Here is a 23,599-nt window from a genome sequence, read left to right as displayed (position 1 = left end):
TGAACCTGGGTGCAGCTCCCTGGTCACTTGTGCAGCTGTGGGCTCCCTTGTCCTGTGATGTTAATTCATGGTGGGGTGGAGAGAACAAAGAATGAGAAGTGAGCTCAGTTTCGTATCAAACACCAGGTACGGTGGAGCCTTGGATAGGGGTGCCTTTGTTATCTTCCCCCATATCTATGCCTTAGATGGGATAATACATTTATTTAAGCTGGACTTGGCCCCGAATCTGTCTGAGGTGGTGCAACTAACTGCAATGTTCCCCGTCATGCAGGGAAGCTGGTGCCTGACTATTTAATGGTAATGAATGACACTTGTGATTGACTGACAAACTTCTGGAAGTCAGCTTGAAGTGCCCAAAACCTCCCTTGAAAGCTAAAGCCCTACACGTCTTCTGGAAAGTAGAGTTCTTTCCAGGTAACTGGGCAATTCAGTCTGTCAGGCCGAGAACTGGTAATTCCTCTTGGGAGAAAATCAGGAAAGTCTAAAGGCTTTTTCAGCTGAACAAGTGATTTTTGTTGTAACTTCTTGCTCAGAGGCTCAAGCGTTTTTTGCTTTGTCAACTTTAAGCAAGACATTGCATGTGCTGATGAATTTCAGGAAAATTCCTCAGAGCTCCAGCAAAACAGTGATGAAGGCAGTGGTGGGAACTGGGATATTGGAGCACACCCTGAGTAAAAGATGATGAAGGTACTTAACGTTTTCTGATCAGTACTTATGGGGTAACTAAATGCCTCAGACATACAGGCTGTCTGTGTTGAGAGACAACCCGGGAACAGCCAATATTAAAGGGCCTGTAAAAGAAAAAGTACCTTTTCAGTAACTCTTCCAAAATGGCATTGTCTCAAAGTCAACTCCAATTAAATATCAAGACACTAGAACTTGGAGAGATTTACAGGAGGGAAGTCATAAAAGCCAAAGTCTGTAGTACCACTTGTAGAAAGCTTGTCAGAGTTATGTTTTGCTTCAATATAAGGCTTGTGCTGCAGAGGGCTGTTATTTGGAAGATGCCAGCAGTGGAACATTGTAATTGAGTTATCGAAGTATCCAGAGAATGTTTTTTTATTTGTAATCCGCTAATATTGCAAGGCTCAAGAGAACTTATTACTAACCTTAAAACAAGAGAGGTAAAATGGGTTATTAGATCTGAGACACGTTTCCCACAGGAATTTAATAATGGAGGATGGCATGGTAGGGTTTTGTCTGGTTTTGTTGTTAGATGTGAATGTAAAAATGGTAGGTATGTAAGAAATGGGGAAGTATATCCACTTCTTGTCTGATACTTCTCACTGTGGATCACCTGATTTGTCCTAGTCCTAAAACCAAGCACCTTAAACTACAGTGAACTTGAATGTCCTACCAGTTAAAGTAAACATATGCCTCCCTCTTGGTGGCTCTTGGAGTCACTGCAATTGCTTCAAGGCAAAGGGCAGTGGCTTCTGAAACCTTAAGTTGTATCCCTGACTCTAGAGAAATAGGCTTTGTGTTCTATTTTGCAGCACTTTAGTGCTTCAGCTCTTTGCTTTTACTTTTTGAATTCAGTGCTCATAAAGGGATGAGAAACTAGTCAGAAGCTTTCCTGTGAAAAAGCACCTAAGTGATGACACTTCTAATGCCTGTCCAATTTAGTCTCATCTAATAGACATCCCTGTAGGGAATAAGGTGGGGTGGCAGTAGAAACTTATTTGCTGGGATAAATTAACTCTTAAAAATGAAGAGCCCTGCTTAAATTGTCAAAGAGCTATACCACATGCTTTTTGGCAGATAATAGAAGATGGCATCTTGTTCTGTCCTTGGACAGGGAGAGCAGTTGGAGTCTAGTTGTCCTTGTGGGGGTTGGATGAGAAAGCAGAGTCTGGGGAGTGAGGACATGGACCTCTTGGTGAGAGATTCTAGAGGCACGACAGTGAATTGCTGTGTTGTATCTTAGCTCCTTGGGGCAATGCTTTCCAACTTTGTCTCTAGAAGCCTGACCTTATGTCTTGGTAAAAATGCTTTGCTTGGATTTTTTTTTTTTTTTTTTTTTTTTTTTTTTTTTTTAAGTCTGAAAGAAAATCTAGGGGTAGGGAACTGGTAACATGGGTTTGGATCTGAGGGAAGTGGCATACTGGTGCGGAGAGGGGGAACTCCCACCCTGTGGTAATAAAGCGCTCCCCAGGCTGTAGGTCTCTTCATCCAGCCTGCAAAGGCTAGTGCAGGGACTGATTTATACTTCACAGAAACACTTCTGCAACTTCAGATAAACCCTGGACCATTGTAATATTGATCTCTAATGTATTTGGAGATCTGTATTCCTGCCCAAGCTTCCCTAAGCTAAACGCTTGCGTTGATTACTTCAGTGTTTTATAACTGCCCCTTGGTTGAGCTCTTAATTTCAAGAGCGGGAGTGAGATGGGGAGAAGAAATGCAGATTGGTGTGTGTACATCGGGCTGTGGGTATGTACCTTATTGCTAGAGAAGACAGGATTCTGCCTTGCTGTCAGCTCTGCGTGACTCAAACCCATTGCACTTGTCTTCAGCAAAACATGACTAAGGAGCCAAGAGCTTGGATGTTAAAATCCCATAAGCCTTGTGAAAGGAGAGGCATGTGGAGCCTGCCGAGGTGTTTGCCTTGCTGCCTGCTACTGAGCATGCACTGATGCACAGTCTAGCTGGCCTTGTCCTTAGCTAGCATCCCATAAACATAAGCTATGCTTGCTTGTGCTAACCTGATTGGGGAAATACGGGGAGAAGGGGGCTGATGCGTAAGGAGGAAATAGATTAATTGCACAGTCCCCCAAATCTGTCTCCTTTGTTCTACTTGGTTAAAAAGTTAGGGGGATGCCACTTTGTCTAGATTCTCAGCCACAGATGATGTAGCCCCTAATCTACCCTTCCTACCTCCGCTCCTGCTAATGCCTTGACCTTTAAGCTAGTCCCATAGCTCTGTGTGTGTGTCTGCACTTGTGTAAACACCCCATCACCTTTTACCTCCTGGGCATGTTACACACCGTTCCTGATGTTAATGTGCGTAGCCCCTTCCGTGAGGGTTGTAAGAACTTTCCAAAAGGATCCATCCAACAAGGCTGTTTTGGAATCTGAATCCTGTTGGTGCTACGGGACAGCATTATGTAGGGAGAAGACAAATTTCCAGGGCTGGACTTTAGCCAGGACATAGTAGGGTGAATGCCTGGCCTTTTTTTTTTTTTTTTTTTTTTTTTTTTTTTTTCCCAAACGTGCCATTGCATCTTTAATTACAAGGTTAAGACCTCTGTTTTATGACTCATCTGAAAAAAACAGCACCTCCAACATAATTGCCTGAGCATGTTGCCTAGGGGACTATTGCTCATTAGTGACTCAGAGGAACGAGTGCCACCTAATGAAATGGCACTACCTGCTGGAATACCCCAGCCGTGTCCTTTCCATGCCTTGTCCAAGCAATGACCAAACCAGAGTCTCCTGTAAAGGTGCAATGTCAGCCTAGGCAACGTTGCAGTTAGAAGTTTTTTTTCTAATGAAGAAACCAACCAACTCTGAATTCCTGCTCAGTGGGCATTGTCAGCCCATAAAAATCATAGAGTTGTAGGATGGTTTGGGTTGGAAGGGACCTTAAAGGTCATCAAACAGGTGTGCTCAGTTAAAGAAGAAGCAAACAGTGTCTCATTTTGCCTAGTGAAGGACGAACATGTTGCTTCAGGCTCCCTCAGAAGCTGTAATAGAAATGAGAAATTGATATACCATCCTGGAGGGAATGTCACTTCCTTGGGTAATCCATCTGCCTAGGCGTATTTTGTTTGTATCTCTGAAATACGTAAATGCAATCATTACACAATGAGAGCCTCTTTAAAAAACTTTCCTTTGATCATTAGCATGCTAATCAGTCTGGATGGATCTTCTCCTTCCCTTCCAGGTGGAGGGAAACAATTAAGTCGTGTAACGGGTGCCCCTTGGCCACTGTGCGTTTGTTCCTCCAACCCATTGTTCTGGGATGAACTTGGAACATTGTGTTTCTCTCTTGGACCAGACACTTGAATTGCCCTCGGGTTTGCGTGTGGGCTTTTTTTTCTTGTGGTGGTGTGTTTTTTTTTTTTGTTTTGTTTTTTTTTTTTTTTCCAATGGTCATCAGGGTGTCCCTCCAGGAACCTCGGCAGCCAAGTGCCATCTGTACTGAAAGGTCCGAGCTACGCTGGGCTGTGACAAGCGTTAGGGTTGGAAGGTGCTGCCGTCAGTGGTGTGACTTGTATCCGTCTGGCACACAAAGGCTCCCGGTGGACCAGGATGAATTATGATGCTTGAAAACATGGCACAGTGGAAAAGGGAAAAGAAAAAAAAAAAAAAAAAAAAAAAAGGCACATAACCCGTAAGCCAAAAGTTATGGGGTAGAGAAAGGGTCTTTGGGAAACAGTCTCATACCTCAAACGAAAAAGCAGGAAGCCTAATCTGTAGAACAATAAAGCAGGCAAAACCTCTTTCCTTGTTGGCCCAAATTCATCCCAGGCTTGCGTAGGTAATGTTTGATTAGCCTAATGAATTGGGGAAAGAGAGAGCAAATCTATTCCTCTTTCTGATTGTGTTTTGGCTGGGAAGAAGCCTGTAAAGAGTCAGCACCTAGTAGCAGCTCTCTGAGGGACTGCTTGGGTGACTCTTGCCCAAGGCTTGAAACAGAGCTCTGTTAGCTCGCTGTAAAATGGGGCATGCACCTGCACAGAAAAGCTGGTGCTTCCAGCCCACGCAGTCTGAGCTGTCAAATACTGTTAGTTTTAAAACCAGCCAGGCTGGGCTTGGGTACCAGACTTTGATCACACCTGAAAGCAAGTGCTCCTATGCTGTTTGAACATCTCTTTGCATGGTAAATACCCAGTTTGCCAGCAGTTAATTGCAGAACTGACTCACTAACAAATAAAATATGTTTCATAATGAATCATGGGGATTGGGTCCTGGTGCTGCTGTGTTTGTGGGCTCGCTCTTGGTCAGCGTCATTTCCCATTTGTGGCTTCCTCGTGAGACCCTGTTGGTGCAGATGGTGTTTGCAGGACCCCCCCTCTCCGCTCGGGAGGCGGTCCAAGGAAGGCTACAGTGCTCTGGTGCTTATCTTCAAATGCCAAGCACCGTTTTGGGATATCCTAATGATTAGGAGCAGGAGAATAGGATGTGAAATTCTCTTCTCATCTGAATTGAGTTGTTTTTTTCTAAATTAAACTGGTTCTTGATATCTGAGCATAAGCTACAACCTGGACTTCGTTATGGCTTGTATTCTTTCTGAAAACCTTGTAGATGCTTAGCTTGTACTATTTTTGGATGCACTTGTTCAGGTTTGATAGGTCATTGAGATGATCAGTCTTGTCCTGATCTTTAGCCTTGCTGTTCTGTGGACCCAGCCCAGGATGTCCGAGGCTGCTTGAAGAAAGTTAAGCAGTGACTGTGACTGTATAGGATATTCTAGTAGACACTAATGTCAATAAACAAAAGGTTAAAGTTGCCACATTCAGGAAAATCTGATGCCTGCAGTATTTTGGGTTTGGGCTTTCTGCTGTAATCCCTGTTTTTGCAGTAAGGTGAAGACTTTCAGGATCTTGATGATTCTTATGTTTTCCTTTTTTTTTCCCTTGTCTTTTTAGAGTCTCCACCAGCAGCGATGTCAAGAAATGGATACTTCTTTGAAGAGAGTGGCAAGTATTATTTGACTTCTTTGTGCGTAGTGTCGCCTTATTGGAGGGAGAGCTGCACTACAGGGTTAGCTGAAAACTTACAAGAGGTGATACTAAATCCATTTAGCTTAAGCAGTATGTGAAGAGTCTTGCATGATGGTTGTGTAATCTTGTACTGGAAGCAGACTGTTTTTAAATCCTGTAGATGTTCTAGATATTGAAAGCAGTAAATAATCATCTTCACCTTGTCATCAGTGACTATTCTGGGTGGCTCCTTGTTTTTCAAGTTCTTTCACTATGTTTTCCTGTAATACAAGCTGGCAGGTGTATTTGCTTGTCTTTTTCTGGAGTGGAGATCATGTGTAGGTGTCAAATCCCTTTGGAGACGTCCTGCCAAGAGCATCAGGCAAATGTTGGGTGGCTCTGTTAAATGCATCTTTTAGTGCAAAGTGCTCTCTAAGATTTTTCTTTGAAGCAAGATTAAGTTGTGGCATTTAGAAGCTTTTATCATCTGTTTGTAATGAGAAAGGTGGCTGAGCTCTAAAATACTGTACCGATAAAGGGCCAAAATATCATTCAACCAAACTTGAAGTGTAGTGAAGTCCCAACTTCTCTACTGGTTTTGGAGAAATAGCACGTATGGGAGTTGTTAGGAAGAGATAATCTTGAGAGTTCAACTCAAGAGCAGCCTCTTCAGGATGTGGTCTTAAGGGCCTGGGGCTGCTTGCTCTTGAGAAGGTGAGGTGCTTGGAGTGTTCAGGGCTTCCAAATGGTGAAAGCAGAAGACTAAAATGCTCCAGTTATTTAAGCCTGTAGGTGCTTGTAGCCATCACAAGGCTCATCTTCCTTGTTCCAGGGACCCAAGTCTTAGGTTAACATCTGGGAAGGGGAAGCTGAATGTGTGCCAGATGTCAGCTGCAGTAGATCCAGCACTGCCATTGACAGTGCTTCCTTTGGCACTGGTTCGCTTGCCTTCTCTGAAAGCATTATATGGAGCCAGCTTCTAGGAATTCAAAGGATGAAACAGGAAAAAAAAAAGTACTCATATCTCTAGTAAGAGGTTTTTTCTGAAGGCTGGGTTGAGTTGCAGAAGGGCAGAAATTAATGCCTGACTTCAGGGAGGTTTTCTGAGGGCCCTTGGGCCATGAGGTCTGGGTGACCGGGCTTCTACCTTCCCTGGCTTGCTTGGGGCCCCTTGGGATGTGGTCGGTGCTGTCCTGAGGACTAGGAATGTGAGAGGGTGATCCAGATTGGGACCTGGAAAGATGCCTAACCTTCCAGCTTCTGGCTGAGAGCAGTGTAAGGGCTTGGAGAGAAATGCTTCTGTATGATTTGGAGCGAAGGACAAAGGCAGCTGTGTTGTGGAACCACCTACTTCACCCCAAGCCTGCTTGCCACAGGGGACACAAGCACAGCATTCTCTCCTAGCATCTTATGTGGAAAGGCTCTACATGCCCCCTTCCAGGACTCAATGTCTTGTCTTCCTCAAACTGTCCAAAGACAGATCTCTGGATGTTTCTAGAGCACATGTTTGTAGTTGTGACATTCCCTGTGCAAAGCTCTCCTATGAGATACGCAGCTTGGTGCCATGGCAGCGAGCGTTTTTCTGCCCTATCTGTGTTATTCCTTGTCTTCTTCCTTTGGTGTAAGGAGGTGGCTCCTCAGAGCTACCATTAGGGACTTCATGGAACTGTGTATGCTGCTTTGCTGTTGTGCTTCTGCTCGGCTTGGGGGAAGGAGGGAAGGTTGCAAGTTCCTCTTCAGCCTGCATGTGATATTGAAGGCTGTATTAATAGTGATTGAAAATACAGTGGATTTCTTGGTTATTTCACACTCAAATCTGCTGTCATTCTTGCTCCTCGTTACTAACTGACCTTTTAAAAAAGTTCAGTTGCCGTTGAGTGATGAGTCACCTTCTGCTGCCTGATTTAACTGAGGGCTGTGTGTTTCTGCACAGAATATATATGGACAGCACATCTCAGGGGTTGACAGCGTGAATATTCACATCTCCCTGAGACAGTGCTTTGTCTCTCTCTGTACAAAAGGTTCATGCACTCAGAGTCTTGAAGACTTACCCAAAAACTTAATCAGGGCTAGAGGAAACAACAGAGAAAGAAGTTACATTTTCACATAGTTTCAAAAGTGGATGTTTTGAAATGGAGCTATGTAATCATTAAGCTGTTTCTTGGCACCACTCTGCCAGTTCTTTATGGAGACTAAGAGATGCTCTTACCACACCTTTAAAATAAAAAACCCAATTTGCTAAGCTGTGTGAGGGAGGGCAAGGGTGGGGGGAGGGGGGAACCCCAACAAAGCAAAGAAAAAAGAAAAAAAAAAAAAAAACCACACAAAACAACCCCCAAACCCAAACCTCTTTGCCCTAGCACTTAAAGTTTTACCCTTTCTCAGTAGAGAAACATCTTTTGATACAATTGCTCTTTGCACAGTCGAGCTTTTTCCTTATCTCCTCCTGAGATCTTGCATATACATATGGTTTTCTGTATCCTTAGTAATTAGGATGTTTTTGTTTCTGACCTTATCTGAGGCTCTGTTCAGAGACTGTGGCTGTCTTTGCCAGCTAACTTTTTTGTTACCCTTGTGTTCTCTGTAGCAGCTGCAGCGATGTTAAAAGTTGAGACTTCAGTTTTAGTTTGAACTGTTGTAGCGAAGGTAGTCTTGGCTGCAGCAGCAAAGCAGTACTTTGTAAGAATCTCCTGAATATTTGCTGTTCATAAAAACTTACTGAAGTATTTCATAACTTGTAGCTCTGTTAATTGTGGAGGAGCTGAGGAAAGTCCAGGAAGAATTTTCTAGTGAATGTATGTTACTATATGACTATTCTGGCAGCTCAGAGGGTTGTTATGATCCCAACTCTGTGCCAACCTATTTGATCATTTTTTTTATTTAGTTCAGAAGTTGAAAGTTAATCAAAGGAGCCCATGTCTTTAGCTACAAGTTCCAGTTTCCAGTATACTCTGTTTTTCCCCCATTGCTGAAGAACTTGACTGAAAGTCATGTCTGTGGCCTTCAGTGCATTGCAGAAGGTAAATGCATGCAGTGTGACTGGGGAAAACAAAATCTGGTTAGTAGTTTGCTCTGTAGAGGCAACATTAAGAGGAAACATAAGGAAGTAAGTTTTTGCCTGCCCAGTTAGAAGTTTCTGATGGAGAATGGTAGCTGCAGGTATGATGGCAGCTGTTGTCTGTGTTCTGTTTTCAGCCCATGTATATTGTCAGTTTTAATAGTTGTCCCCTGACATGTCTTGCTGATGAGTAAAAACATGGATTTTCATTCCTCTGAGTCTGTGAAACAAACTTCTTGCATAAGCAAATGAACCAAGTCTGACATGGCCCAGTAATATTTGGTGTCGCCCTACCCATCCCATGAGCAGGCTGTGTGTTTAAGTCATTTGAATCATGGTTGTTTTTTATCAAATGAGTTTTCTTCCTGGCAAATTTGTGACTAATGAGATGATTGTGTAGACCCAATCCAAACGTGAAGATAATTGGAGTCCTGATGAAATGCAGCTCGGCAATCAATGTTCAGAATAACAACTCGTCAAGGCCCACATTGTCTCAGCCTCCTTCACCCTTCCTTGGTGGTGATAGTGTCCAGTGTCTGCTACAAGTGGATTAGCTCTAAAGGCACAGGTATTACCTGCAAGTGATTATATTCTGCCAATTTATGATGAGCTTTTTGATTGAACTTTCCCTGATAAGACACAAAACCAGAGGCTTTCTAGTTCCTCCTGCAAAATCCAAAGGAAGGAGTCCCAGTGTAGTGCTGGGGATAGCTGAACTGTTGTATTGTCTTAAAGCTGGCTCAACAGATATTGCAGCATAAATTTTTGTCTTCCAGAGCAAATCCCTTGCTGCTTGGTCTCCTCTGACTTATTAATTGGTTTTGCTGGCACAACAAATCGCAGTTGTGTTGAAGGGCCCTGAGGCCCCAGTCTGGCTTGGGATGTTTGGATATATTTTATCTGCTTGTTTTTGTTTTTCAGTTTGCAGTTCAGTTTGGTATGTGTGCTGTGGGTTTTTTTTTCTTTTTAAAATTTGTCTTTATCTGTCTTAGAATTGTTTGCCTAGCTAGGAGATTAATCTAAATGTCTTTGTGAAACAAATCCTTTTACAATGGGTTTCCCCCGATGAGATGCTTAGTTTACCAGCAGGAGATGCACTACTGCTACCTATGGAGAGCTTGAGGGGGTGGCTTGCAGGTCTCTTGCAGATTTTTGTTTCTAAGAATTATCAGGAGGCCTATAATGAAATGAACACTCCTGATTTCTGTGGGTTCTGGTACAGAACTGAAATTCCACGTGCTGCTGTGTTTTGTAAAAACAAAAAATAAAAACAAAGCCCCACTGAACTACTTGAATTATTCACAACATTTCCTAGAAATCTGGCTGCAAAATACAATACTGGAATTCATTCAAAAGTGCCTGGGTGTTGTGCTTTTTTTTTTTTTTTTTTTCTGTAGCAGATCAGTTCTTTCGGTTCTGTTATGAATTATTACTGAAGTGGCAGGGGAAACTGTTTCCATCTGGCTCTTCATGACAAAGGACAAACTCCAAGTAGGGTTGGAAGCATGCAACTGAAGTTATGGCTGGCCAGTAGTGGAGGGATCTGTTACTTAAAGGATGCAAGTCTGGTGTTGGTGACTCACCTGCTAGACACTGTACTTTTTTTTTTTTTTTTTTTTTCACAAGAGGAGGTTGTGGTTTAATCTGTGGTTTTGAGGCACTCTGAAAGTTCATGTAATGGATTGTCATCTCCATAGCAGGTGGTCATTTCTCCAGAAGGCTGCAAACCCCTATCTCATGGTCTTCTAATGACTGCTCAAGAGCCAAGAAGCATCACCCAACACTTTCCCAGCACTTCTGCCCCTTAAACTATCCATGGAGGGGCTGGGTTTGGAGGACACTCCTCTAAATCCCATCTAGATGATCCAGAGAAGTGATTAGTCTACCTGTGCCAACCCGTAATACTTGGCTTAATAAAGGAGGTCTTCTAACAAAAGCATGGGAGGTAAGCTCTGGACCCTTCCTGCCACTTAATTGTCAGCAGCAAACCCTTAGCAGTCCAACAACTCAGTCCGTGGACAACCCCTGGCCCCCCAGTTGTCTTCTCCTGGCATAAACCATGTCCACGTGGCTGCCTGCCACGCGATGGGTAAATCTCTGTTAAGACAAAAACCGTGAGCCTTGCCAGAGAATCTCTTGACTGTGGACCAAAGGAAAAGCTTAAAATTCTAGCAAGCATCATGCTGTATGCAGGGCTCCTTTATTTAATCAGCACGGCTTAAATTTTTAATTTTGTGGGAGACAGCTTTGCAAGATGTGACTTGATAGCAGCCTTTGGAGGGTATTGCTCTGTGGCTACAGCACTGCAATTGTTCTTGTCTGTGAAATGGAGTAACTTGTTAGGAAGGAAGGAATTTTTCATGACTGCTTTTCAGACTTTTGTGATACAAAACAATGAGTAACCCCCTAACTTTGAAGTTTAACCTTGGCAGGAACATGTAAAATTCAGGCAAATATTTACCTAAAAGATGCTGTTCTATCAATACAATTGCACTCTCCTTTTTCAGGCAAAAAAGAGAGATTTTGGTAAGTAGGTGTTTATGCTGAAATCGGCATGAGATGTGACTAGAAGCTTGGCTTGGTTAGCATGTGAGAGTAGCGTGCTGTTTAAATCCTTTTTTCTAGAATACTGTGCAGATTGGAGAATTGATAACACTTGTACAAAGTTCTTCCTAGTCTCTCCTGAATCCTTCAATTGCTTTATCCCTGCCAATATTAACTAACTGTAAGGTTATCTAACCTTTGGAGGCAATACGAGTCTGTGTTTTTGTGCAGAGTGTAAAGGTCAAAATGGGGGTGGAGGCTCCATTATTAATTGAGTTTCCTTTTGCACCCAGTGTTGGGGATTTGAGTATTTTCGGAGTGACGCAGTGAATCTGCAAGCCTGCAGTACTTGGGGAACAAAGCAAACCCTGTGATAGCTTAAAGCTCAGGCTGATCACTTTAGCTCGGGTTAATTAAAACTTCATGCCTTTCTTGAAAATTAGTGTCTATTATTGGTTAGAGCAAGGTGAAAATCCATGAGTGGAAAAAATCAGATGAAGCTGACTTTTTTTAACTTAATGCCAGTACCATGACTAGTTTTTATGCAGATACAGGGCTTAATTCTCTCTTCAAGTTCCTTAACACTGTATTACAACTGATCACAGGGATGCTTAAAGAATGAGACCTGATTTTAGGGTAATGTCCATGTGCCAGTTGATGCCCCTTTACCTTTAAAAGCTATTGAATATATATTATTATTGCTTCTGTTGTCTTCCTGTACTTGACCTGTAATTCTTCTGAGAAAATGGATGCAAATAGCTCTTGGGTGCTTCCAGAACAATAACTTGCCAACTCCTGCACTTGACTGACTGACTGCAGCAGAGCTGGCTATTTGGCTGTGTGAGGTTTATGGCTTGAAGCGCTAAGAGTGGGGCCAACTGCTGGATTTCAGTTCTGAATGGATCAGGATCAGTGACAAAAGTATCTACAGCAGGGGTGTTAGAAGGAAAGCCTTTGCTTTTCCCAGGGTAGAATATCTGAGGCTGCTGAATCCAGCAGAAGCACAGTGCATACCATTGCTCCTATGTTCTGGCAAGGTGACCACAAGTGCTGTTTTGCAAAACCAGTAAAAACGACTGTCCTGGAATTTGCTGCCTTCTGTGCTTAAGTCAGAGAAATCTGAAATGTTTTAACATGGCTAGCCGGTAGTGCTGGATTGCCAGTCATATGAGCTCAAAAAAACTCTTTTAAAGTAGCTTTAGTTTTCTGGCTTTTTGAAGAGACTTTGTGGGAGGGGGCAGCTACCACTTCAGCAGAAGAGATGCCTTCCCGTGACCCTGAAAGCTGGGACTTGGATTTGAATGAGGTAGTAGGCATTGCTGTGCAAACAGGTGCTGTAAATAAGAACGCTTTTCCAGACTTGTAGTGTAGACTACCTTGGAAGCTGAGACGAAAAATCAGTGGTTTCCAGAGAACTGCTTTGACTGTTCAGAGTGTTAACTTGGCATGTGTGTTCCTTCAGCAATAAAGCCAGTAATTTTTGCAGAGACTTGCCAGAGGTCAATAACTCTTGACAAGCTTTGATTTTTAGCTTTCCTATTTTGTCCTGCTAATTGAGCTACATGAATATGTACCTTAATCTCATCCACCTCTTGCTCAAACAGCAGCAGCAACATATCTGCCAAAACAAAAGTGTAGCGTGCACACGCACTAAACTTGCAGCATCTAAGTAATACCAAAAGGAAAAATGCCCCATCTCCCCACAAAACCTTCTCCTTAGATATATTGTCCGGTTTGCTGTGCTAAACCGAGCCTGCAACAAAGTGTGGATAGATGAGTTTGCACTTATAACCTCCTGGTTAGTGTGCGTGCTTGCAGATGCAGATGTTGATTAAAATACCGTGACTGGCTTTGTCCTCTCGGTGGCACATAGAGGTTATGCTGGGGCTGTGTCTGACATAAGTCTTGTAACTTGGGATGTGAGCTGGTGTTAGTAATATAGCTGCTTTTCTCCCGGGAAATGGAGTTTGATTAAGATTTTGTCTTGCTTGGAGAAGTCTGCAGCCCCTGGGCTGTGAGTGCTGTTTCCATGGAACAATGTGGCTTTTCTAGGGGACATACATGATGTGCCTGAAGTTGTGCTTCCTGCTAACTACTGCTCTGCTGATTTATTACCGAAGGTGAAGCTGCCAGGTGCTGCTAAAGCAGTGGTGGGAGAGGTAAAGCCGCCTCCAGTTGCAGCACCTCAATTCACTGCTGTTCCTGACAGAGCCCCTGGCCCTTAAAACTCAGCTCAAAAGCAAACTTGCTGCAGGGCAAGCATCTTCACATCTGTGAGAGGGTTGATAGCAGCAGGACTGGGGAGATGAAATGAATCTAAGATGATGGCAGTAAGGAGAGAAGGCTGGAGATGGATATTGAGATACTGGAGCAAGGCAGGTCTGGGCCAGGCATGAGGTACAGGGGAAAGGGTGATGCTTTAGAGGGGAATGGCTAGAAACTCTAATATTTTTTCTTCTTTCCAGCACCTGCATAAAATGGGGGGGTGGATTATTTTTCATGTTGCATGTGATGGGCTGAGGTACAGAAAGATTTAGGGTGAAGGCACCTGCTGCTTATGGCTGCACAGGGTGAAGGGGGGCTTTTGTTCCTGAAGCACTGAAGGATGGTACTTGCTGTCCTTAGCCTCATGTACTTTTCATGCTTTTTCCATTCTCTTTGGTATAAGGTATGAACTGAGGGGGGGATCGTCCTGACCACAAAGTGTTCTTCAAGGTGCAGAAGGCCTTCCCTGGTCTTCTCAGCCAGCCTTAACTCAGTTCCTGACTCTGGCCTCCTACTCAGCAAAATCTCTTTCCTTTGGTGCTTTTAGACCATATTTCAGGCTGAAGTGGCACTTCCTGTGCTCAGAGGTCTGACTCACCCTGCCATGTAGCTCATGGTGCTTCAGCAAATGCTGCCTTCATATGAAGGTGGCTGTCTACAATGATAGAGATGGGGGGGGAACCGCTTTGGCTGGGAAAGAGTTTAATATCTCCAATCTAAGGCAGCATGCAAAGGTGTCTAACTGCCCTCCACCTCACTGAAGCAACTGCTCATAGCACAGGCTATAAAGTATTACTGAGACTGTGCTTCCATATGGAAACCTGATTGAAATTTATGCAAATTGTGCAACGGCCACATCCGATCCTGCTCTGAACTTCTGCAAAACACCAGTCAAACTTTCAGAGGAGCTGAACAGCTTCTGCTGTTGCTTGTGGCATCTGCTGCCCTTCAGGCAGCAGGGAGGGGTGGCACTCAGTCATCATCAGGAGATGGGGGAAAAACAGCTGCCAAGGCTGAAGGCAGCTATTGAGCTGTGCTCAGAGGGAAGGTGCATCTGCCATGCACACAGCTCATCTTCTCACCTCAAGGTGACCCTGCGTTTGACAGGCGTAAGTTGCTCACGTTTTCAAATGCGTGGCAGACTAATAGGCTGAAGGATTCAAAACAGGAGTGGTTTGAAGTCTTGAGGTGGTTTAGTGACAAAACAGACACCTGCCCGGGAGTGCAGTTCCTGTACAGCCCAGGTTTGGGATTATTTGCAAACTGAATGTTTTGTCCGTCCCTTGCCCAAGGGACATGGGGCTCGGCTGCCTTTTGTTCTGCTCTTTCCTCCCTTAAAGAGGGAGGAACAGAGGATGCTTCCCTTGCCAGAGTCCTCGCTGACCTCTGCCCAACCCTCTGATCCTACTCCACCCTTACCCTTCTTCCAGCTCCTGTGCCGCTTCTCTCCTGTCTCCAGCCCTCTGCTTTCAGGGCCTGCCACTGCTGTGCTCTTATCAAGCCAGTTGTAGTGGGTTTAGGAGGTAAATAAATAGGCTTCCCTGCTTGGCTTTTACCCATTTACACGTCTGTGTCTTAACTGCATTAGGACAGTGGGGAAAAACTTAAGCGTGTTCTCTGAGCTGTGTGCTGAAACCATCTTGCCCCCACATGCCCATCTGACCCACTGAGCGGGAAGGATGAAGAAGTGCAAACCTGTCGTGACAACTTCTCTGGGGCTGCAATCCCAGATATGGCAGAGATGGAAAAGCCAGGATCATGGATTTGAGCCTACCTCAGGCTGACTTTTGCTTTGCAGGGCTGTCCAAGCTCTTCTGGCACCGGTGGGGGCTGTCAGCACTGGTGGATGTGCTGCTTTGTTGAGGACAAGTTATGGTGTCCGTCGGGCATTTTGGAGGAACCAAACCCCAAGTTTGGCACTTGGTTTGGGAATGAGATGCTTGCATGAGGCTATGTTAGTACTTCCAGTGCCACCTGGCACCCTGTCTGGCTGTCATTCATCCCCCTGGGGCACAGCCTGTCCCTCGATCCTGGCACAACTGCCAGCCCTCGTGCAGATGTTTCACACCTGGTGGTGCCCACAGTGCTATGATATTTCGGGTGCTATGTTCAGGTGTTTCCTAGACTTTCCTCACCTCCCTGCTTTCTGTCTGTCTGTCTTTGGACAAGTTTCCATCGTGCAGAGATGGAAACAGCTGCCTAAACTCCACCAGCAGCGGAGGATGGCATGCCTGGCACGTTTTGCTGGCTGTCTGGCAGGCTGGATGGGAGAGAGCAGCGCCTTGGATGCTTTCTGAAGCCTTCAGAGTAGTTCTGATGGGAATAAATGCAAATCGGTCCTGTCAAGCAGGTAGATGGAGGAGGCAGAGATCAGGAGGGGGATTAATCCGAGTTTTTTGTGGGGTTTCCCACACTGTGGGTAAGCAGCTCAGAAGTCACCTGAAGGCTTGAAGCCCCTGCACCCTCTGAGCCCTCCTGGGGAGATGCTGAGCGCCCGTCAGCCCGTTGCTCGCAGCAGGAAGTTCTGCAGCCCCTGTCCTGCGTCGCCGAGTTCCTGTTTGTGGCCTCCCTGCTCGGCGCTTGTATTTTGCGGTGGCGAGCTGTCAGCTCGAGATCCCTCCAAGACCGAGCACGCTGCTTTCAGCTGCTGCCACCTCTACGTTTGCTTATGTGAGGCTTTAAAAAAAAGTCATCAATATTTTAGTTTCCATTCAAGTGTCCGCCTTGAAGCTCACGCTTTTCAATTTGCTGTAGTGCCTAAAGCAAGCTAATGAAATATAGCCCTCCTGCTTCAAATTAGGTATAAAAGACTTGTCAGAAGATGGGTAGAAGCTGCTGAATAATCCTAGTAATATAAAAATTGACATTTTATAATGTCCTTAATTCTCTTAATTAAACATGATACACGAGCATGCCACAAGAGTCCTCCAGCTGCTTCGTAATAAAACGTTGCAGTGAACCAGCTTGCTGTTGAATGAGGCTAGGTTAAACTCTAATTAGAAGCATTGCAAAAGGCTAAGGAGTTGTCCTCTGTAATTAAGAAACTTGTCTCGCTTTCTTGGTGCTGCCACCTCCTGTGACCTGCTCCTCTGCCCCCTGGGGAGCTGTGGGTCTGTCCATCTGTATCGGGTGTCTCCTTGGAAACCTTTTTTTTTTTTTTTTTTTTTCCGTGCCCCCCCCCCTCCCCCAGTTTCAAATTGCTGAATCACAAGTGAAACGGCTGCACCACTGGCGACTTGAGCTGATGAGTGCATTGGCTTTAGGATGTGCTGTGGCGCAGTTCTTGCTTCTGGGTTGCTGCTTTGTGTTCTTATCGCTTACTGTCTAAGTTTTTACCCTATTTTCTCGACCTGAGAGGAGCAAGGCATATCCCCTTGGGTTTATCGCTCACGCCGTTGACTTTGGCGAGCGGGCTGGTGTGCGTAACCCCGTCGTGTTGCTCGGCCAGGCTCCGGCGTTGGCCCTTTGGGCACACGCCTGGGGCCAAGCTGAGATGTGCTGGAGCAGATCGCTTATAATTTTCAGCCCTCGCTAGATGAGGGTGTAAGAAAAGCCCCTCACAAGGCCCCGGGTGCTGCTGAGGCCTCGCTGCTGCTCTCGGCGGCCATGATCGGTGGGTATGCCCTGGCCCTGGCAGCTCTGGGCCCCAGCGCGGCCCGGGGCCCTGCTCACCGCCCTCCATGTCTCCTCGGCAGGGTACCTCAAGTGCGACACGGACGATGGCTGCGAGGCCAAGGAGGAGACGGGGGGCGAGGAGCTCTTTGATGCCGTGAACTCCTCCATCGTCTCGGGGGACAGCATCCGCTTCTTCGTCAACGTCAACTTGGAGGTGCCGCCGAACGCCGCCGGTGAGTGTGTCCGTCTGTTTCCCTCCCCCCCCTATACACACCCCCCCTCAAAACGGGGTGAGATGCAGCCATTTGTTCCTCACTGCGGAGTCTTGGGGCGATTTGGGGAAAACTTAATAAAAGTGTGGCTGCTGGGCAGGTCTTCAGCCATCCTCTTTGTCTTCCTGCCCCCCTTCTTTAAAAAGGCCTCAAGTGTGGGGCTTAGGACCTTGCTGTTGCTCTTGCTGCTGCTGTGGCCTGGTCATTGGAAGAGTGCCATTTCTAGTGAGAAATTTGGATTTTTGGTGTGTGTCATCCCTGTAGATAATTCAAACATGGCTCTGCATCTCCCCAAGGGCTTTGGAGCTTTTTTTTTTTTTTTGATCATGCTTTAATTAAAATGCTGGAGGTGAGTTGGAGTCACGGATTGCCTGGGTCTGTCGCTGCGCTCCACAGGAGCTGGGTAAGGGAAGAGTGTAAAAGGACTTTTTGGTTGGACAGATGCCTTTGGGTTTAATCAGCCTGGCTCAAGGCAAGCAATCCCTACACCTGCTCTGAGGCATGTAGCAAAAATGAGGAGAAAACCAGCATGCTAAATACCTCTGATGGAGGTCAGGCCCCCACAGCATACAGCTATGTCTACGGTACAGGGAAGTGCTGTTGTGTTCTGTTTATAAATACAAACTACCTGCTCCAGGTGAGGGCCCAAGCGCTGAGTTCCCCCAAATATGCTGTAGTAGGATCTGTGCCTGCCTCAGGGCGGCTCGCTGCAGGGGAAGAGGACGGTGTGTGCTGGGGGTGAACCCACCAGCAAAACGCACCCCTGGGGCTTCCAGCCTTGGGGAGTCGTGGTACCAGCTTGGAACCGTGGCTTGTCTTGTATAGGTGGTTGTGCAGTCATGTTGCAGATGGACATGTCTGCCCGGAACTGTGCTCTTTGTGTACTCCCTGCCAAGCCAGCATCCTTTGTTAACTCTGCCCAATACAGGGAGCAAGGTGGAGGAGACTTCCAAACAGCCTAGTTAACACAGATTGTGACGATATCTAAAATGCTTGCTGTTGAGGAATAAAATCCATAGATTGCTCTAAAGGTTGTTTTTGCCTCTAGCACACCGTTTTAACATTGTCTGTAATGCACATGCTAAATGGTGAGGGAGGAGGGCTAGCAAAACCTGGATTTTGTGCTATGTGCCTGGGAAAATGTGGCTCTAGGATATAGCAGCAGTCTGGGTTTCGTCCCAGCAGCTGGAAGAATCCTGGAGCCTGCCTGTGTGGGCACTGACTATTTTGGAGATTAAATTCAAGGACTCTGGATTATCCCTGGTATCACTGTATTGGAGAGTCCTTTAAGTTTGCTGAAATTTATTTTTAGATTACAAGCAAATCCCAGTTGTTCTTTAGTGAGGAATTACTGGAAACAGTGATGCAGAGTAGCCATGGCCCATACATCTGTTTGACTATCTTGAAGTCTTTTTGAATTGGAGCAGTGACTTTAACTTCAGAATAATATCTAGCAATTTTCAAGCCTGCAATTTTACAAATGCCATCTTAATTGAAAGATTTAAGGGGAACTGTACTGTGCTATGACAAGTCTGGGCTTAATGCCGTGGGGTGCATTGTTCAGGGATGAGGAATGTGAGTGCTGTGGATTCTTCTGTGTCTGAAGAAAGCTGATTTTCCTTATGTGTCCTCCTGGGCTTTTTATAAGTGTTTTCCCTTCCATTCAAAACAGGACAAAAAAGGCTTCCTTATTTCCCTCAAGCACTGATGTTTGTGTTGGTATTAGTTGCATCCTTTTTCAGCTGAGATGTTTAGGATTTTTAAGGAAAAAATGGACTTCTGATGTACTGGAGTCCCCTTTCAGATGGAAGTATGGAAGTTTTAAAAATGGGCTTCAGAAAGAACAAAAGTCCAGACTTTCAATATGGGCAGGTGTGAAGTGAGATTTATTTTTACTTTTTTTTCCATTACAACATTGAAGCAGCCCAGATAAAGAAGCTGGATTTTGGCTATCAGGCCTGGGATTCCTCAGACTCCAGGTGTTTGAGTCATCTAGGCTGTCAGTTCTTTCTCAGAGGTGGTTTTACTGAAGCATCTTCCAGAGTGGATTTACTAAATCAGCCTCCAGCTGCAGAGGGCATAGCTGATCATCCTGAAAAGCTGACTTTTCAGGTGGTTGAAAGTGGTTGAGATGAGGCCCTTAAACTCTTAACAAAAGTAGCCTTAACTGCTGAAAAAAAATACCCTCTTCACAAGCTTCCTAAACTACTTCCAGAAATGAGGTTTAACCATGCCATGTCTGAGGTATGTCTAGGAGTGTGCTGTTCCTTATTCAGCTCTGCAAGAGGACACTTTTCAGAAATGCCCTTGCATTGCTGCTGCTCTCTGTGGGATCTTTGTTTTATACTTAAGATTTGCGTTCCTGGAACAAAACTGGAGCTGAGCACTTGCAGTGGTTGTCTCTAGCAAAACAGGCTGAAAAGAAAGGAGGAAAATAAAAAAGCAGGTTTTCTCCAGGCAGCACAAGGTCCCCCGAACACCTAATTTCTAATCCCAGTGGAAGTTAGTGCGTCAGGATCCTACAAGATCCTCTGGTGGTTATTAAACACAGAGGAAAACCAAGTGTGGGAATGACGTCTTTCCTTTCCCATCCCATTTTCTTGTTTTCTCCAAACTGGATGAAACCTTTGAGCTGAAAGGCTTCCTTGTGCCAGAGGGCTCAATATTGCCCTATTGTGTCATGCAACCCATTGCAACACTTGCTGGGGCTTGGGCAGATTCTGCCTGGCCAGAGAGGGACTGACCATGGGCCATATTTTGCAAAGAGGGTTCTTCAGTGCTGTTCATTTTGATTTGTTCCCTAGTGTCAGATGCAGTTGCTGCATAAAATAACTTGCTCAATCTCCAGCAGAAAAAAATGTCTAAGGTGACTTGAAATAAGATAAATAGCTGCTCTGTGATATCTGTGAGTCTCTGTGGGCACGCTCTGGTCGTCAGTTTGGTCTCTTGGCTGTACATGGTGTCCAAATTCCTTCCTGCTGGAAACCTCTTCTGGTGAGCTGCTGTGACGTTGCTGCCCACCTTAGTGTAGGGCTAAAAGATTCAAAAATTCCATCTGGGGAGGGGATGAGTTGGTACCCCAGGGTCTGGGTGCTGGCAGGCAACGTAAGTGGAATTGCAGATGCAGCGACAGCTCTGCCATCCTGTCAACCTGTTAATCTCCATATGATGGATGTACTATGAGCATAATTGGATGCACGTTACTATAATTCTGTTTTAAAAAGATCATTGCGTGGGATTAAATGTTGAGCCAACAAAAAACAGCATGGCCCATAAAACTCTGACAATTAACCATTGTCATAAAATGCTGGGCTGTGTGCACAGATATGTGTAAAACAGGGTAGCTTGAAGAAATGTAGGGTTTTAAGGTATGGCTTATGTCATTTTTAGTTAATACTGGCTGCTGTTGCATGGAATATTGAACTCAAATCAGTGCAGATGCCTAGGCACTAAAATGCTGCTCAGTCCTGACACTTGGGTCCTGTCTCCTGGGTGTTTTATTGCCTTGTGGTAGATGATGAAAGGCTTTTTTTATTCTCTTCTGCCTTTCATCCTTCCAGCTGAGGTTTTGGTGGCAAGACTTCTGTTTTCAGCAAATGTTAGTAGCTCCAATGTGAAGGTGAGTCTTTATCTGAAGCTAAATTCTTTTGGACCTGGGATCTGCGTTTTTTGGGGGAAGACCAGGATGTTTTTTGGAGACTGGGACTTGTTCTGAAGTCAGAATAAATATGTACAAGTGAAATGTTAGGCCTGTGCCCTGCTGCATGTATTTTTGCAGGAGTCAATACTGGGTTCCTGTCCCAAATGAAGTCCCTTTTCCCCACACCCTTGCCCGAGGTTGAGAGGGGGAGCCCCCACCACAGGAGCAGGGATGTTGCCTTTCCTGTGCTGCAGGTAGAAAAATCTAGCTTGATGCTTTGTTCCCTGGGATTCTGTACCAGAGATGATGATGAGTATTAGTGAGTTTGTGCAGTGGGGGGGGAACTCTTTCCTCTCCAGACTGGTGTTCTACAAGCCCTGCTTATTTCATAGCTACTAGGTTAGATATCTAGTGGCTTGTAGACTCATACATGGCTTTACAACTGCTTTCCTAATCTCTCACCTGGCTAGAAGCATATGAACTATTTTGTCTTGGTGCTCTGGATGTGAATTTGACTGTCGCTTTGTATTTTATACATGGGCTTTTCCATAAATCCCTCTAGAGCCTGAGCTGCAGGTGTACCTACCCAAGTCCCTTCAGCCTTTCGCAGAAATATCAAACTAGGGGATTCAACCACTTGCTGCTTTATCTGCAGCACGCTTGGAAATAAATCCCTGCAAATGAATACAGCAGTTTAGTTTAGGGTGAGCCTTAAAGTTGGTGGACTGGCAACACAAGCCTCACTTAGTACAGTGGGTCTGTGTGGTTTGTGGGACCACAGCCTTGCTGGCAGTCACAGTGTCCTTATCTGCTCGGCAGCTCTCTTAAATCAGCCAAGCAAATATTTTCATTGTTTGGACCTTATTCTTGCAGTTTGGATATTTAAAACAATTCACCTTCTCCTCCTTTCCCCAGATTGCAATAGGGAGGTTTGCATAGGACTTTAGGAAAAACTTGGGCACAATTTATCAGGGATTTGTGGAGCTGTAGCCGCTCAACTTTTGTGGCATGCATTGCCACTTACAGCTGATGCTTAGACTGGTGGGTTTAGCAGCAGAGAGATCCCTGAAACAGTTTTTTGGGGGGGAACAAGGCAAAATCCTGATGGCAGCGAGAAGCCGATCACAAAGGATGATATGGCTTTGTTGGGAGGTGGGGGGGAAATAACGGAACATGATTTATGCTTCATGAAAAACTAAAGCCTGTTCCACCCTCTGGACAATTGATCATTCCTAGATACGGAGAATCAACAGTTTCCTGTAATCTGCTCCAGAGGCACGCACGTGCACACCCGCCGCTGCTGCTCCGAGCAAAACACGGTGCTCTAACTCACAGCCCAGCCCCTGCAGAGGTGACTTTTTTTCTTTAAGGGGATAAGGAGAAATGCTAGATGCTGGCGCCAAGGATATTCCAGAGAGAGTAGCGTCCAGAGACAAGTGGTCTGGGCCTGAATGGGTATCATTCTGCACACAATAGTCACATTTCCTCACATTAATACCAAGGTCCTTTTTATGTCTCGAGGCACAATGCTGACCCACGCGTTCCATCTGATAACTCCTGTTTTAGCAGTTTGATGTCAGCGCGGGATGTTGGGCTCCCGAAGCTTCCTATACTCTAATGGAAAGTGAATACACCGATTGTGTTGGGGGGGCGGGGGAAGACAGCCTCCCTCCAAATTTCCTGACAAGGGTGTTTTCAAAGCGGTACTTACGAAGCCGAGGGAGGTGCAGGGGGGCTGGGGTAGTGTGGGTGGTTCTGTATGAAGGCAGCATTCTCCCTTTTAGGTGCTTCACCTTGTTTGCTTTGGGGCAGCTTCCTTTGGGATTCTGTGCGCCCTGTCCCTCTAGTTTGTGTGGAAAAACACACTTTTTTTTCCCCTGCCCCAAACTTAATGACAAAACCTATTGTGGCTTTTTTAAATTTTTGCTTTGTAGTGCATGCGTGTCTGAGATGGGGGATGTGACAAGTAGGGACACAGCGCTTGGCATGCTTATCTTGTTCCTGGCTCTGTACTAGAGCCCTGGTCAGTCTGTGCTACCTGTGTCTCTTTCCAATTCCTCCACGGTTTCCAGAAGAGCCTGAGGTGATAGGCCTTCCCCTGCCCAGCCATTGCGATATCTGTGCTGAGCATTACTGGGCTGAGGTTTTCCTTTTCAGCCTGCTCCAGAAACTTGCAGCTAGTTCCTTATTCCCACCTGCCTTTAACACTTGGCGTTGGTTTAAGAAGCCTAACATCAGCTGGATTCATCCTTTCTGCTGCAGCACAGCCCACTACCCTGTCATGGGAATGAGGGATAGTTGGGACACAGTTATTTATCTAACAGTATTTAACCAAAATTACTCACATCTGATGGGGGTGAGTCCAGACTTGACACAGCCATGGCAGGACAGCAAAGCAAAGGATCCCCTTGAGATCCTGCTTGTGCAATCTCACTGCCAATGAGGAGTTAGAGGTATCTCCACTTCCCCTAACAAGCTTCTGTCATGCCATGTGCTGATGTGTTTTTGTTTATATTTTTTAAGGCAACAGAATCTAAAATCGGAAGTTTTTGCTGCT

At 45.3% G+C, this 23,599-nt stretch overlaps 1 protein-coding gene across 5 annotated transcripts in view; it reads left to right on the top strand.

Moving 5' to 3' along the window:
* The window catches only part of SLC4A11 (solute carrier family 4 member 11), a 98,087-nt gene that overhangs the window by 12,234 nt on the left and 62,254 nt on the right, over window positions 1-23,599 (top strand). For all 5 annotated transcript variants that reach the window (XM_033007063.2, XM_033007061.2, XM_033007062.2 and 2 more), the window contains exons 2-3: window positions 5,595-5,645; window positions 17,211-17,363. In XM_033007063.2, coding sequence (XP_032862954.1) covers window positions 5,595-5,645; window positions 17,211-17,363 — 204 coding nt within the window. The remainder of the gene's footprint in view (window positions 1-5,594; window positions 5,646-17,210; window positions 17,364-23,599) is intronic.

The sequence above is a fragment of the Tyto alba genome, unplaced genomic scaffold (assembly GCF_018691265.1).
Source record: "Tyto alba isolate M040663 unplaced genomic scaffold, T.alba_DEE_v4.0 Super-Scaffold_6, whole genome shotgun sequence".
In the NCBI taxonomy this organism is placed as follows: Eukaryota; Metazoa; Chordata; class Aves; order Strigiformes; family Tytonidae; genus Tyto; species Tyto alba.
The sequence above is the reverse complement of the archived record's forward strand: the minus strand, read 5'-3'. Positions and strand labels throughout refer to the sequence as shown.